At 38.7% G+C, this 15,850-nt stretch overlaps 1 protein-coding gene across 2 annotated transcripts; it reads right to left on the bottom strand.

The window, feature by feature from the left end:
- Positions 1 to 314: 314 nt before the first annotated feature.
- LOC108725805 (uncharacterized serine-rich protein C215.13) lies at positions 315 to 15,487 on the bottom strand. Of its 2 annotated transcripts, none has more exons than XM_018453031.1 (6): positions 15,159 to 15,487; positions 14,389 to 14,543; positions 13,010 to 13,241; positions 1,562 to 2,616; positions 1,184 to 1,485; positions 315 to 488 (listed from the first exon to the last, which is right to left on the bottom strand). In XM_018453031.1, exons 1-6 carry the CDS (start codon positions 15,226 to 15,228, stop codon positions 416 to 418), a joined length of 1,887 nt encoding a protein of 628 aa, XP_018308533.1. In that variant the 5' UTR covers positions 15,229 to 15,487; the 3' UTR covers positions 315 to 415. The 2 variants fall into 2 exon arrangements, with proteins under 2 accessions (XP_018308533.1, XP_018308534.1); XM_018453032.1 differs by having other exon boundaries at positions 1,562 to 2,604.
- Positions 15,488 to 15,850: the final 363 nt, after the last annotated feature.

Genomic DNA, 15,850 nt, shown 5'->3' with positions numbered 1-15,850 from the left:
TCGGCAGTCGGAATCAGCAGAATCGGTATAATCTGATACAGCCTTAAAGGATAGTCGGTGAATCGTGATTGGTTGAAGTTGGTCAGCAGCCAACTTGTAGGACTACAAACTGCCGATTCATTGTAGAATCAGCAAAACAAATAAAAAAAATTGTGAAACAGAACTATTACATCGCGTTAAATGTAACAAGTCTGGCTATTTTCTTGAACTTAGACATAGCGCAAAAATTATCAAGACGTAAAAATTATTAAACAATCTTATTTAAAAACAGAAGCTTGATAATTCTGGGACACTCTATATAGGACAATTTTTTTAAATAATTATATACATACTGTACGTGTTTGTGTATATTTCGTGTGTGCATGTATAATTTTGTTTGCGCACTTGAACATTTTCCTCTATTTTTTTTTATTACTTAATTTTCGTCCGAAGAACCGCTAGAACTTTCTGGCATGGTATTGAACCAATTTTCACGAGCTCCGGTAATCCTAAATATAAAAACACTTTAAAGGTTCATCTACTAAAACTTTTTATTTGTGATAAACCATCAACAAATACACTACTTACAAAAAATAAAAAACGCTCCAAATTACGTAATTTTTGGACCGCTGAAACTCGGTGAAAAATTATCGCAGACAAAAAATTTTTCGGAAACGAAAGAATGTTAAAGCATAAATTTCGAGTTTAAGATTTCTCGCCAAGTTTCAACATCGATTGTACAAAATGCAGGTTCAGCTTCAAAGTTGCCTAGTTCGGTTTAAAAAAAATCGTAAGAAAAAATTTAGAAAAGGAATTTGTAGAGGAAACTATGTACTTTTTTGGGTAGTCTTAATTTTTTTTTAAAGAAAAATCTTTTTATCAAGTTGCAGTGTTGAGTGCAATTTTAAGAAATAAAACGATGTAATCTTTTTTAAGATACAGAATTGTGAAAATAAAGTTTTCAAAAAATTGCTAAAAGCATACTAAAGTACAAACCCCAAACTTCAAAATGCTATTTTAATTTTTTGTCTGCAATAATTTTTCACTAACAGTAAGTTTCAACGGTCTGAAAATTGTGCAATTTTGAGTATTCTTTATTTTTTATTGAATAGTGTATATTTTTGTTTGACAAAAAAACATAAATGTAAAAAGAAGTTTTTTTATAGTTCTGATTCTAAAAATATTATATTGATAGGATGTCTACCTTGTACGTTGGCGTGTACTCGTCGGCAGTGTAAGTGAAGTTCTATAATACTGTGGTGTAGCACTTGATGTTGCTTCGTCCGGCCTTCTGTGCAACGTCATGGTTTCGTGAAGTGATGTAACGAGCTCATCTTCGTTATCTAAATAGTAACGAGAACCCGTCGCGCTCTTACAGTTTTCACACTCGCTTCGATAATCGTCCGTGTCGTCGTGCAGAGTGGGTAACGCTTGTATACTGCAAGTACACGTCACCGACTCGAAGCTGCCGCTTGCATTGATTTCGTTAGCTATGCTTAGCGAAGGCTGCGATACAGAAGAAATGATGAAAATTAGTAACGTAAATATAATTTATATGACGATGAATTGTATATTTTTATACCGTGTATTCCCGAGTCCGTTCGGATACATTTGACGTATCCGCGATGTACGTTTCCGATTGCGCTAAACTGGATGCCACAGGAGCATCCGTATAAAACGGGTCCGAGTTTTTGGTACTTTTGTAATTGCCCGGGGCCGTGACTGCGACTGCGGACAGCTGTATAGGACGTGACAGGCTTTGAGACGCCGCAATGCTGCTCGGCGACAAACGGAGATAGTCCCTCGCTGAGCAATCAGTTAAAACATCCTTTGCTCTGCTAGTGACGCAAGTCAATGTTCGCGGAATCGTACGATGGGAGGATACGTCCGAATTTGACAGAGTCGCCGATATTGTAAACGCGCCGCCGCTGTCGCCATCGCCGCCGCTCTGCCGCGGAAACATCGTTGTGTGCTGACGATAGTTCTTAGGTATAGTGGAATGCGATATCGGTAGTAGCGGCTGCGTACTAGTGCTTGTCACTGTGGAATGTTGACTATCGTTAAAACTCGTCATAGCGATCGATGAGACCGGTAGATTCTCGTATGTGTTTGTCCCTATTGTGAAACTCGCGGTGGAAGTGCTCGTATTCAAACCAATGGTGGATGATGCGCTGCTTTGGCTTATTGGTCGATAACCACCAGCATATGCGCTGGGACTAGACAGCAGTCTGTTTGACGAAGACATCAAGGGCGTGTGTATGTTACTATCATTAGACGACGCCTGCGTGTTTACGGTCAAATCATTTTGCGTGTCCGTGACAACCGCCACGCTCGCATGATTGTTAGAATTTGGCATGTAATTGTCCGAGAAATTCATTGACAGCAACGCGTGCGGATTAATTGATAACAATGCCTGTTCCGCCCTTGCAGCCGCGATCGCTTCCTCATAGGGCGGAGGCGCCTCACCACGCGGAAAGTAATTACTGCCAGGTGGTTTCCATAATGAGTAACCTGTTCCGCAAGGTATGTCGTCCATGGGAACCCCGTGAGGCAATCCGCCTCTCTCCAAGTATCCCATATTACCCAAATTTCTTTGGTCCTCTCCAAGTTGTCTATTTTCTCGACCTGCCACACAAACTAATGCACAACATATATACATTTTTATATTGTCATATTTGTGAAAAAATTTTCACACTTATAACACAGTTTGTCAGTAGCAAAACTGATGCGCACTCAAGGCATATTAAAGCCATTATGCACTACTCTAATCTGAATGTAAAAGTGAAATATCTCAATTGATAAAATGCCCAATGTATATTTTATTAAAGAGCACAATAAAATGTATTGAGGATTTCGCGGTTTTTTAACTCGTTTCTATATTTTTATTAAACGTACATCTTTACGTCGATTTGTGTACAATAGATTTAAAGGGCATTTTAATTTTGCCAATAAAAAACGCTATTAATTACACACTACAGTACACAAGTTTTAAGAAAAATTATATAAAAAACACATCAGATGAGTTTTACGAGTATTTAAAATATGTAGAATCCTTTACAATTACATTCTGCTCTTATATTTTCAATTACTAAACAATTAAACACTCTTCTTGAGGCTTCCACGGGTGCTTTCTGTATGAAGGTTATCCGTTTCGCGGGTTTTCTCCGTGTACTGTATCAGGCTGCTCCTCGCCCTGATGAAGTGGACTGTAAGGTTCACGAAACGTTGGCATTCCAAGAATGGATTTGGACACGGAGAAAACCCGCGAAACGGATAACCTTCAATTAAACACTCTTCTTTTATAATCATCATTTGATTGTCACAGCCACTACAGCAGCTTGAATTTCTGGAATATCAAATCACATCTTTGATTTGTTAACTGTAACTCCAATAACTCAAAGAGATAGGACAATGTTCATAGTTCGTTCTTATTTTACGACCACCTTAAATAATGTCTTAAGATGCTAATATGACTCTCTGGCCGTTATTCATAATCGGTTCTTATTTTAAGATCATCTTAAGTAATGTCTTAACCCTCGTACGATGAATGCAGGATCACTTTCACTCATGAGTGATAACTGATAAGACAGCTCGGAATGCGGTAGCGGTTAATGAAAAATGATCACGATGTTATATTTACGTCGGTAATAATACGAAATACAGTACAAGATGTCAAAATTGTAATAAATTTATTTGTTAGTATCATACAAAAAATACACTTACTTTATGTATTATAAGTATACAGAACACTAAAAAGAGATAAAGTATATATAATTCACACACAAAATGCGTTTTTATATATAATTCCTTCCCAAAACTAGTTTGCAATAGAAATTCTGTTATGGATCAAAATGACCCTACATTCGTCTCCCTCGAAAACGATTTGCCTTCCTAGGGTTAAGAAGACACTAATAAAGAAAGACGATTTTCTGATTGGTTCATGACATCTTAAAACTGTACTTAAGACGATTTTAAATATAAGAACCAACTACGAATACCGGCTTCTAATTGATTCATAACATCTTAAGACTGTACTTAAATGGTCCTAAATTTCAATGACTAACCGTCTCGAATTAGGAAGAACTCAAATTTTAACTCTTCATCCCATTTTACGCGTTCCAAATTTTGTCCCAAATTAAGGACATGATTATAAATTGTCCCTCTTAAATATAAAAATAATAAATATGGAATAATAAATGAAAATAAGCGAAATATAATTTTCAACTATATGTGGAGAATCTTATGATTTTTTATCTAAAAACTCAGATATTATTCATAAAATGCATTCAGTAGAAAAACACAATTTAAAAAAATAAAATATCTCGTAATTTGATGTAATTTTTGTTGTGATCTTATGTGATATACATTAAGAGGATCCTAAAGCCGTCTGTATTACCGATTAAACCATATAATTTTTGTATAACAATTACTTTTTTCCTTTTTAAGCCTTAAGGAACTGACTAATCATAGCCGATTATTTTTCTCCGACTGTGATTGATCAATTTCTTAAGGTTTAAGGCTTACTACACCTATTGTGTTTACGGGATTAATCGTCCTCTTACGTTAAGCCTCTGGCCTGTGTTACACCCACTTCTATACAGAGGGTGACCCAGAATATGACCGCCAAATATTTCATGTGCTGGTAGAGAGGACTTAACTGAGTCGAAAAGTCTTTTACTATTTTGCAATTTTTGTAATAGTTAACAAGGTATTAATTACTAAAAATCGCCGAATATTGGTTTTCAATAATTTTTTACTCAAGTACTATCAACTTTGCGGAAAAACAGTAAGTGACAAAAATTGTTTATTTTCTTCTCTTACAGTTCTGAGAATTTTTTCAGAATTTTTTATCACCTTTTTAGTACTATATATTCGTATTGGCAACTATTTTTACCAACATGAGAAAATGTAATACTAAAAAATTCTGAAACAATTCTCAGAACTGTAAGAGAAGAAAATAAACAATTTTTGTCACTTACTGTTTTTCCGCAAAGTTGATAGTACTTGAGTAAAAAATTATTGAAAACCAATATTCGGCGATTTTTAGTAATTAATATCTTGTTAATTATTGCGAAAACTATTGCAAAATAGTAGAGGACTTTTCGACTCAGTTTAGTCCGCTCTATCAGCACGAAATATTTGGCGGTCATTCTGTGACATCCTGTATATACTATTATAAACTATTAAAGCTGGAAACACAATGGGCACAGGCAATAGGCACAAGGAATAACGAGCCGTCCAATCAGAGCTCTGGGGTATAAGTTTGCTATTATATCCCAGAGCTCGGATTGGATGGCTCGTTATTCCCTGTTTTCTGTGCCTATTACCTGTGTATCTATCCATTGTGTTTCCAGCTTAACTCGTTTGAAAAAGTAACCCCCAATTTTGATGTTGCATTATACGCACGCGTCGAAAACTGCTCCGCGTGACCGTGTGACGTATACCCAAGGACTTCAATTCTTTCCTTCGGAAATTTTAACAAACTGAAAAATGGCTACTTTTTTACATTAATGCTTATAGTCCGTGCGCGATTAACAACACGACTAAACCTTACATCTGCTTACAACTAAATTTGACGTAAAAACGAAATAACCTGAATTTTTGGAAGTTTCAAAAAGTGTAAGAAAATTACAATGACCACCACTGCATTGGTGGGGAACCGCTGCCGTGGCGGCTCATGCCGAACCAATTAACGAGCGACATATAAATGTCAAAACGGCCATGCGCGGATACTCCGGAGCATGCGAACCGCATGAAGCGGCGAGGAGAACGTCTTAGATAGCGAAAGAGTTAACATGTATTAACTTGTATCACTTAAGTTGTGCTATGATTAATAAACGTATTCGTGAACTAAGAATTTCAGTATATCCGAGTCGAGGCCCTTGTCCATACCTGACATATTCCTACCTACGTAGTCAGACCGGCGTACGCTACTAATAATAGTGGCAACGTCTCCGTGTCGGGCACAAGGAACGGACATTAAAAGAACTCTGTATAATAATCTTACAGTTTCACTTCAAAAGTGGGATTCACCTCGTTCTCAATTTGGAGAACTGTTAGCGTTCAATTCACAGTAGTATCGCGTTATAATCGTTTTATCCACAAGTTATCCGCGATTCTGCCGCGTGTGAATTTCGGCACAGATTCGGTTCTCACGAACACGATCGCAACACGTGATTTCGCGCCGCGAGTTCCGAGGTTCTACGTGCATCTTTGCTGGATCTTTCGATCGCATGGTCGCGACCAGTGTAGCACTTTGATTAATTAAAAACCTCTTCGCTCCGTTTGCGTGCATCGCGTTCTACTTTGACTTTAGTGACTTTTCTCATTTTTCGTGACATTAACTCCAAAAATGGATCGCGCTCGCCTCGATGAGATGTCGATGGAGGAGCTTCGCAAGAAAGCCGAACAACTACAATTGATGATAACAGCAGGTCAGGATTGTGCATCGTTAATCGATGTCATCATGAACCATTATGAGCGTTTTCGCTCCGCATTGATCGAACCTACCGATAGTTTGGTCATTATAGAAGGTGCTGTTAATACGGCCACGGTTTCCTCGGCTCCGCGAGTAGCAACAGTTACAAATTCTGCTTCACCGTGGGAGGCTCTCACGCAGTGTCTCACGTCCATATCGGCTCAATTGCAGCAACAACAACTACTACAGCAAGTAGTTCGCTCAGTGAACTCCACTAGATCCGCGGATTCACTGACGTCGGCAAGCCCACCTCCAAGAACGATTGAAATTCAGCCGACGAACGGTCATGCATTGTCCAGACAGACATCCATTGAAACAGTGTCTCCTACACACACCGTAAATCTCTTGGCTCCACAAATTCCTGAGTTCGGCGGTACGGACACAGAGAACGCGCAGCTGTGGATTCGACGTGTGGACAAAGTAGCACATGTTCATGGTGCTCCGGACGACGTAGTATTGCTGGCCGCAACCACTTGTTTAGTAAAAACTGCACGAAAGTACGATCTTGGCTCAGGTCCGATGATAGAATCATGGACAGCCTTTCGAGAAGCGTTAATCAGTCGCTTCGGAAGAACAATGATGTTCCACGTAGCGATGTAGAGAATCCAAGCAAGGAAATGGACTCCGCAGAAGGAATCTTTCCAGGAATACGCCATGGATCGACTGGCGATCATGAACGGTCTTCAATTAAATCCAAGAGATTCCATTCATCTGCTAATCGCCGGAATCGGCACATCCTTGCGGGCCACTGCAGCCGCACTCAACGTGGATTCCATCGATCGTTTCCTCGATGAGATGTATCGAATCACATCTATCTCTACAGAGACAGAGAAGAAATCAGTTCCAGTCAAGGCTACGAAGTCTCCAGAAACCTGCTCAGCGTGTGGAAAAACAGATCATTCGTATAAGGTCTGCAAATCGAAGGGGTTCTGCGTTTATTGCAAGTTGTCGGGTCATCTGCGAGCAGTGTTCAAAATTAAAGAAGAAGGAACAGCCATCAGTGATTATATCGACCAAAGCGATAAGCCCTATCGCCGCAGTCCAACCTGCAGTTAACACCACAGTAGCCCTGGTACAACAACCAGCTGGTAGGAACATCCTGATTAAAGGGACATCCATAAAGGTTTTCAAATTTAATAATATAAAATGTAGTTTAAGCGCTTTGTTGGATACCTTTGTTGGATAGGGGAGTCCTATCTCTCTAGTAAACTCTAATGTTTATCGAGAATTCCGCGATCCTTCTTTTGGAACATTCAAACGACCTCAACGTATTTATAAAGCACTAAATAACACGGTTATTAAAATTCAAGGTTGCGTTAACTCGTGTTTATGTTTAGAGCAATTGCCGAGTTCGTTGTTCCACGTAGATTTACGTATTGCCGGATAATTCCTTAGCAACAGACATGATCTTGAGACGTGACTTTCTCGAATAAACATAATTTGTCCGCTATTTATGTTCCGGGTAAATCCGAGGACGAAAACAGCGAGTACGTGCAAATAGAATTGTTTCCGGCAGAATTATTGCAAATTGCCTCGTGTTATGAAACGACGGCATTCGAGGATATAATTGACGAAATTACTATTGACTTTGATTCGTCAATTAAATCTAAGTTAAAACAATTAATATTAGAAACGAATCGATTGTCGGATACGTCCATAGACGACGATTATTGCGTACGAGTTAATCTCAAGGATACCTTCACGTATGCGTATGCTCCTCGGAAGTTTGCGTGGGCTGAGCGCAATCAAATCCGAGAAATTACAGACGACTTACTGTCGCGCGGTATAATAAAAACGAGCGCACCGTATTGCGCGCGTATTGTGTCAATCCGTAAGAAAAACGGAACCATGACTTTGTGTCTTCGCTCTTTGAACAGTCGGGTCGCTAAACAGAAGTACCCATTTCCGATTATCGAGGACTGTCTTTCACGTCTTTCTAATAAAGCTATCTTCACACTTCTCGACATGAAAGATGGCTTCCACCAAATCAAGGTGCACCCGGAAGACACCAAGTACTTCTCTTTTGCGACGCCTGACAGGCAGTTTGAGTATACTAGGTTACCGTTTGGATTTTGCGACGCACCTACGGAATTTCAAAAACGACTCGTCCAGATTCTTCAACCTCTCATAAGGACAGATAAACTAATCGTTTATATTGATGATATTCTAATCGCGACAGGTTCCGTCGATGAGAATCTAGAAATTATACGACAAACTTTAGTTATATTAAAACAATACGGTTACACGCTAAATTACGCGAAGTGCCAATTCTTGAAAACCAAGATTGAATATCTTGGATACATTCTTTCGTTGAACGCGACACAAATCAGTCCGCGTCACACGGAAGCGGTACGGAATTTCCCGCAACCGCGTAGTGTAATAGAGGTCCAGCGATTTCTGGGATTGTCAAATTATTTCCGAAGGTTCATTGAAAATTATTCACTTAAAGCACGACCATTATACAACTTGCTTAAGAAAAATGTTGATTTTCATTTTGACTCTCATTGTCTTGAATCCTTTCAAAAAATAAAAAATAAATTAACGTCATCGCCGGTCTTGAAAATCTATAATTCACTGGCGGAAACCCAACTCCACAAGGAGCGCATTAGGTCTCGGAGCGATCCTTATGCAAAAGCAATCCCATGACAAATGGGCGCCCGTCGCATATTATAGTCAGACAACGAATAAAGAGACGAACTATCACAGTTTCGAACTGAAGATGCTCGCGATAGTCCGCGCTATTGAGAGATTTCACATTTATTTATACGGAATTGAATTTACTATAGTGACAGATTGTAACGCATTAGTATATGCGGTAAATAAAGCTAACCAGAATCGCGCGATAGACATTTAGCTTACAAAATTATTGCTTTAAACTAACACATAGAAAGGGCACGCACATGTCGCACGTCAATGCTCTGAGTCGAGCGATAGCCTATATAAATGCTATTCCTTTCGAGCGGGAGTTGGAATATAGACAGCTTCAGGATCCGATTATAAAAACCATTGCGCACGAACTCGAACTCGCCGACAGCGAAAAATTCGAGTTAATTGACGGACTAGTATACCGTAATCATCGGATCGCTCGCGTTTCGTAATTCCCGAATCGATGATCGGCAACATCATCAGAGCGTATCACGACGAAATGGCACACTGCGGATCTGAGAAAACGTTTCAAGGCATAAACGCCACTTATTGGTTCCCATCCATGAGGAAAAAAATAAGAGATCACATTGATCATTGTCTCACTTGCTTACTGGCCAATGTTTCGCCAAATCAAAAGGAAAGTGAGATGCAGCTCACCACGATTCCGAAAAAACCGTTCGAGGTACTTTATATAGATTTCGGTCTTCTTCAGCAAACCGAAGACAACTACAAATTAATTTTCATAGTCGTAGATGTTCTCTCATGATTCACGTGGCTTTGTCCGACAAAGACAACGTCATCGAAAGAAGCGATCGACTTTTTAAAATCGTTATTCAACATTTTCGGCTTACCGAGGGAAATTATTTCGGATCGGGGAACCGCATTCACTTCCCGCGAGTTCGACTTTGCGATTCTAATAATATTGTTCATCACAGAGTAGCTGTTGCCGCGCCGTGGGCCGATGGTCTCGTGGAGCGAGTCAATAGATTCCTCAAATCCACCTTATAGAAACTCGTGGATGAGCCACCCAATTGGAAACATTTTCTCGGTAAAGCCATGTATATAATTAATAATACATTCCATCAGGGAATAAAAGCAACGTCTGCGAAACTTCTGGTTGGATATGACCTGAGGGGTCGAAGCGATTCCTCACTTGCTGAATTTGTAAAGAAGATCACACAGATAGATTCCGATTTAGAAAAGCAGCGCGCAATAAATAGAGAAGCAGCCGTTGAGGCTACGAGGCAACTTCAAAGTTATAATAAGCAATATTATGATCGCAAGCATCGACGATCGACTCTCTATAAAAAAGGCAATTTAGTCTTTATGAAGGACAATCGACCGAAACCTGGTGTGAACCAAAAATTTCGACCAAAATATCGAGGACCTTATATGGTCATAAAGATTCTAGACAAGAATCGCTATTTAGTACAGGATATTCTTGGCTTTAATTTAACTATGAGATCGTATGACTCTATATTGTCACCCGATCGGCTCAAGCTATAGACCGATTTCGGACGATGCTAAATGAATTTTTATTATAAATCAGCCTTCCAATTTCGCTAGACAATAGCTACGTATCCTTAGGTTATATTAATGTAAATGTATATGCGTTAATAAAGAATATTTATTTTGTACAAGTAATACGGACAATAAAATCAAAATATAATTGTCCAATTATTAATTACATTCAAGGTCGAATGCCAATCTCAGACTGGCCGAGCTGTAAGAAAATTACGATGACCATCACTGCGTTGGTGGGAAACCGCTGCCGTGACGGCTCATGCCAAACCAATTAACGAGTGACATGTAAACGTCAAAACGGCCATGCGCGGATACTTCGGAGCATGCGAGCCGCATTAAACAGCGAGGAGAACGTCTTAGATAGCGAAATTAACATGTATTAACTTGTATCGCTTAAGTTGTGCTGATTAATAAATATTCGTATTTTGAACGTATTCGTGAATTAAGAATTTCAGTATATCCGAGTCGAGGCCCTTGTCCATACCTGACATATTCCTATGTAGTCGTATCGGCCGCGTACGTTACTAATAATAGTGGCAACGTTCCCCGTGTCGGGCACGAGGAACGGACATTAAAAGAACTCTGTATAATAATCTTACAAAAGTAACTGAGGGAAAGAATCGAAGTCCTTGGGTGTACATACATGCGCACACATCAATACGCATACATATTTTGACAAGTAGTATATTTTGATCTAATTTAACAGTATTAAAACTGTTTATATTTTATTGTACTGCAGATCAAAAAAGTTGGACGAAACGTTTGTATTGTATAATTTATAAACAATAAATTAAATTTTGCAATAACTGCATGGGTTGTTAACAGCTTTTTAATTCCTTTACAATTCTAGAAGAAATTGAATGAGATCGCATCTTTTATACACGTCTACTAATATTCAATCTTTTACACATGTCTACTAATATTCAATTGTCTTTACTTTTTTTCTTGAACTTCCGAAAAAAAAGAACAATTTTTCACAAAACTGAAATTACGTTTTGCACGTGTATGTACAATGATGCAGAACGTCGCAGGACACTGCCACACTGCATTCCTTCGGATTAATTTATGACGCAGAACCATCGTACCATTTCACATAAGCTTGTCCTAAGGAGTTAGCAGTATAGTAGTATATCAATATCTGAGTCGTAGAAGGTGCTACATCGAGAAAAACATAAAGAAAGGTCTATATCAAGAAATGAATGAAAAGGTCTATTTCGCATAAGGCGTGAAGATTGGTGTATGTCGGAACGCATACAAAGTACGGTTTATATCGAGAAAGAGAGAAGAACGATTAAAGTCGCATGAAATTAAAGAAGAGGTATATAGTAGTATGACTGAGAACGGAAATCGTCTTGATTTTCAATTCTGTTTCTCGTACTCATTTATTCATATATTATTTAATTTTCCGTAACTAAATTTATGTAATTTATGAGTAGCGAATATTGCGCTATATAGATCCTTCTTTAATTTCATGCGACTTGAACCGTTCTTCTCACTTTCTCAATATAAACCGTACTTCGTATGCGTTCTGATATAGAACGGTCTTCATGCTTCACGCGAAATAGACCGCTTTTCATTCATTTCTTGACATAGACTTTTCTTCATATTTTTTTTGATATAGCACCTTCTACAGCTCAGGCATCGATATATAGAAGTCTGTAGTTACACCTCTCGCATATGCTTGTGGTGCGCACGCTGATTATTCAATTGCTATAAGCATATGGGACCTACAGTTTTAATGCCGCTTCCGAACGGCGGATTTTTCGAGCGGTATTTTTGTGAACAAGAATACTCTCGGGAGATTATCGGCCTTTTCCGAAAGGAGATACGAGTATAAATATTTGATTTTGATTCCTACCAGGATTGAACCCGGGATCTCTGGCATGATAGGCCAGTGCAAGCTGTCTGCCATGCTACCTTATCCTAAATGATCTAAATATAAGATCCGACTTTGAATTAATGAATACCATCTATAGTCGGGAAAACTGCAAGTCAAATGAGTTGAGTAGATAAAGTAATATTATCTATTCTATATTCAAGCCGCTATAATCTATGATCGATCAAAGAGGGGAGTAAGGCCTCAACAAAGATGCAAAGATTGAAAATCTCCAAGAGGAGTGTATTAATCGTAAAGAATTCTTTTTTAAATATTAAATGTTCAAAATATTTTTGTACGTTCTTTATTTTATACGAGTTTTGTTTCAAAAATTATGAATCGTATTGCGTGTATTTGTATTCTAATTGTATAGTGATACATGCATTTTTTATATACTTTTCAAGATAGAGATCTGAATGTTTGATCATTATTTCTCACAGGAATTACTAAAAATCTATCGTTATAGATTTAAAATAGTCCATGTGATGATAGAAGCATCACATTACCTTGTATCTTACGTTGGCGTAGACGATGTATCAGAAAAAATAACAGACTTAGTGAAAATATTGCTGTTACAAAACTGGCAACCGATCGTAGACCTATATCGTAATTTGCGTTTCCATCTATCGCGTTAGTCTCTGCTTCATCAGTTTTGTCATTAGATATCGACGACAATGTTTCGTCCAGGCAAATAAACTCGCAGCAAGTGTTACCTCGCCGAAAAGACTTGCAATTCTCCTATTATACAAAAGATAAATTTATTATATAAATCTTTAAACTGCTATTTTTTACCTTACTACCAAGCAGTTTCATCACTTTTTAAAAGTAGTGTATTACTACTGACTTGAGTGCTACACTTATAACTAATCATCAGTGAATATTTACTGTTTTTCAGTAATAATACACCGATTTTACTTTTAAAGCTCATGATTTCTGTAGCTTGAAATGCAAAGTGTAGCACCGAAGTCATTCATTCATTTTAGAGAATAGTTATTCGGGGAAAAACTTTTAGATTAGCTACCCCTTTTCTGATTTCTTTAAAACTTTATTTTCTCCATATATTTTCTGGCCGAGGTAATATTTTTTGCAATATTTACAGATTGTCAGTACATAAAAATCTCTTTGAAAATGAAGCCAATTGAGTATCAAATTATTAAATTGAATGTCTCTGTCAATTTAATTTGTGATATTACTGTAGTAGTTCAGTTAAGTTTCTAAGTCCGAAAAACCAATTTGGCGCGCAAGGGACTACAAATGTGGTACATAAATTCACATGGAATTATTTAAAACATTTAAGATCCAGCTTTGACCGGTATAGACATTGCGTCCTATTTTTTTTTATATACTTTTCAAGATAGAGATCTGAATGTTTGATCAACAAAAAATTCTTCCAGATTTGTATTCAGCGATGAAAAATACAAATCAAGTTTCAAAGACAGAGAAGTAGCTCATCTAAAGTTTACTCAGTTCTACAAACTACATGCCAATTACTATCAGCCTTGAAATACATTATTAATCTTTAAGTAGGTAGATAATTACTATACTCTACAAATAGTTATCACCAAAACTTTGTTCTGGAAAAGGAAAATGAATCTGGAGACACGGTAGTGTCTCGGCGCTAAGCCAAGCGCATAGAATTATCCCTAGAAACCTTAAAATTAATTATTTTTACAATCCTCTATTTCATAAGAATATAAATAATGTAAATAATGTAAATTGAACTCTATAACGTACTATTAAAAAATATAACTGTAAAAATAAAATCTCTTTGGGATGCGTGTGTTCTAAGCATCCCAATTACCTACTTAAAGGTTAAACTAAAGCTGGAATAATAATTACTATTCCAATAGATTTAGATGATTATTGGAGTGTTGACATTACATACCTCGAGAAATTTACAAATGAATGCTTTACACCACTTTGGATTGCCATTATCACAAACACAGAAGGTACATGGTTCAGGTCCAGGAATATAATGATAGCCGCTTTCGTAAGAGTGTCCATGTTGATCTTTGCAAGCAACTCCACCTTCTGCATGTACTACAAATATTAATCCATACTTGTTATCAAAAGGGAGAAAAAAGAAATAAAACGTAAGAAGCAAAAATTAGCAGTTTCCCTAACAAGATTAATTATTTATTAATTATTTTATACATATTTCTAATGTTGCTCTCCTTTTTTTCTACAAAGATTTTGCTAATTATAGAAATGAAATTATAATTTACTATGTAAATTGCCAGTTTTGTTCCATTTTTTGGTATAAAGATTACTTTTACCTCGCGTCACGCTTTACTCCGAACACTCCGAGTGTCGTATACAATTTAATCTGGATTCAATTCGACTTAATTAAATGAAGTTAAATCTGTATATGTAACCCTAGTATCTGAGAAAATATCACGGATCACACACACGCGCGCGCGCACACACACACGCGCGCGCGCGCGCTTGGCGAGTTAGACGCGCAGCTTGTATGCGTGCGAACGTTATATAGAATCTGCCCTATTTTTCCTGACAGCTCTTAAGCATTCGACTTTGAAGCGCGAGACACATGCGGCGGCTGCGGCGGCGGCGGTGGCGGCACCCTCGGGTAATCGATGGTGCTATAACAATAAAAGGCGCGACACGCGTCGCGCGTTCCATGGCAAATGAACTTACCCTTGAGGCGAGTGAGGGTGAAGGTGAGGACCGCGTAACTGAATAGGTTACCGCTACTGCTGCGTCTCATTCTGCATGTTATCTCATCTTAGCTCTGGTGTGTCTCCGTCTTGCAAAATCCTTCCCCCCTAATTCCCTCCTCGTCAGCGGCGGTGATCCCGCCGGGTTTCGATTGGCGTCACACGACAGACTCAACGGACTGTCGTTGTCGTATCGTCGCGTGTCGGCAATCTCGTCGCATCCTCACCTCAACTGATCTCAACACTCGACACTGCAAGCACGACGAGGCACGGACGCGACGGCACACGACTGTACAGCAGATCAGTACAGCAAACTGTACGACCGCGGCCAACCACTGCAACCACAGCCACCACGGGACGGGGAAATTGGCGCGCGTGCTGCGCGTGCTGCGCGTGCTGCGCTGGCTCTGCTGGCGCCCCTGGCCTCGCTCTCGCTGGCTCGCTGCCTAGCAACTACCATGCTCCTCGCGCCATTGACATAAGCCGCGCCGAATTCGACTCGCATACATGAATCACCCGTTTAAAATTGCACCGCAAACGATCCTGAATCCTCAACAATCTTGAACGATTCCATAGAACCAACTCCCAAAATGACCGATTAATAAATAGACCGGCCGTCGCAACGCCGCAGTCTGCACCGATCTGCACTCTGCACTAAAGCTCTATCTACGT

Source organism: Mycetomoellerius zeteki, unplaced genomic scaffold, assembly GCF_001594055.1.
Source record: "Mycetomoellerius zeteki isolate Tzet28-1 unplaced genomic scaffold, Tzet1.0 scaffold364, whole genome shotgun sequence".
NCBI classification, from domain to species: domain Eukaryota; kingdom Metazoa; phylum Arthropoda; class Insecta; order Hymenoptera; family Formicidae; genus Mycetomoellerius; species Mycetomoellerius zeteki.
Note: the sequence above shows the minus strand (reverse complement) of the source record. Positions and strands in the feature narration are given on the sequence as shown.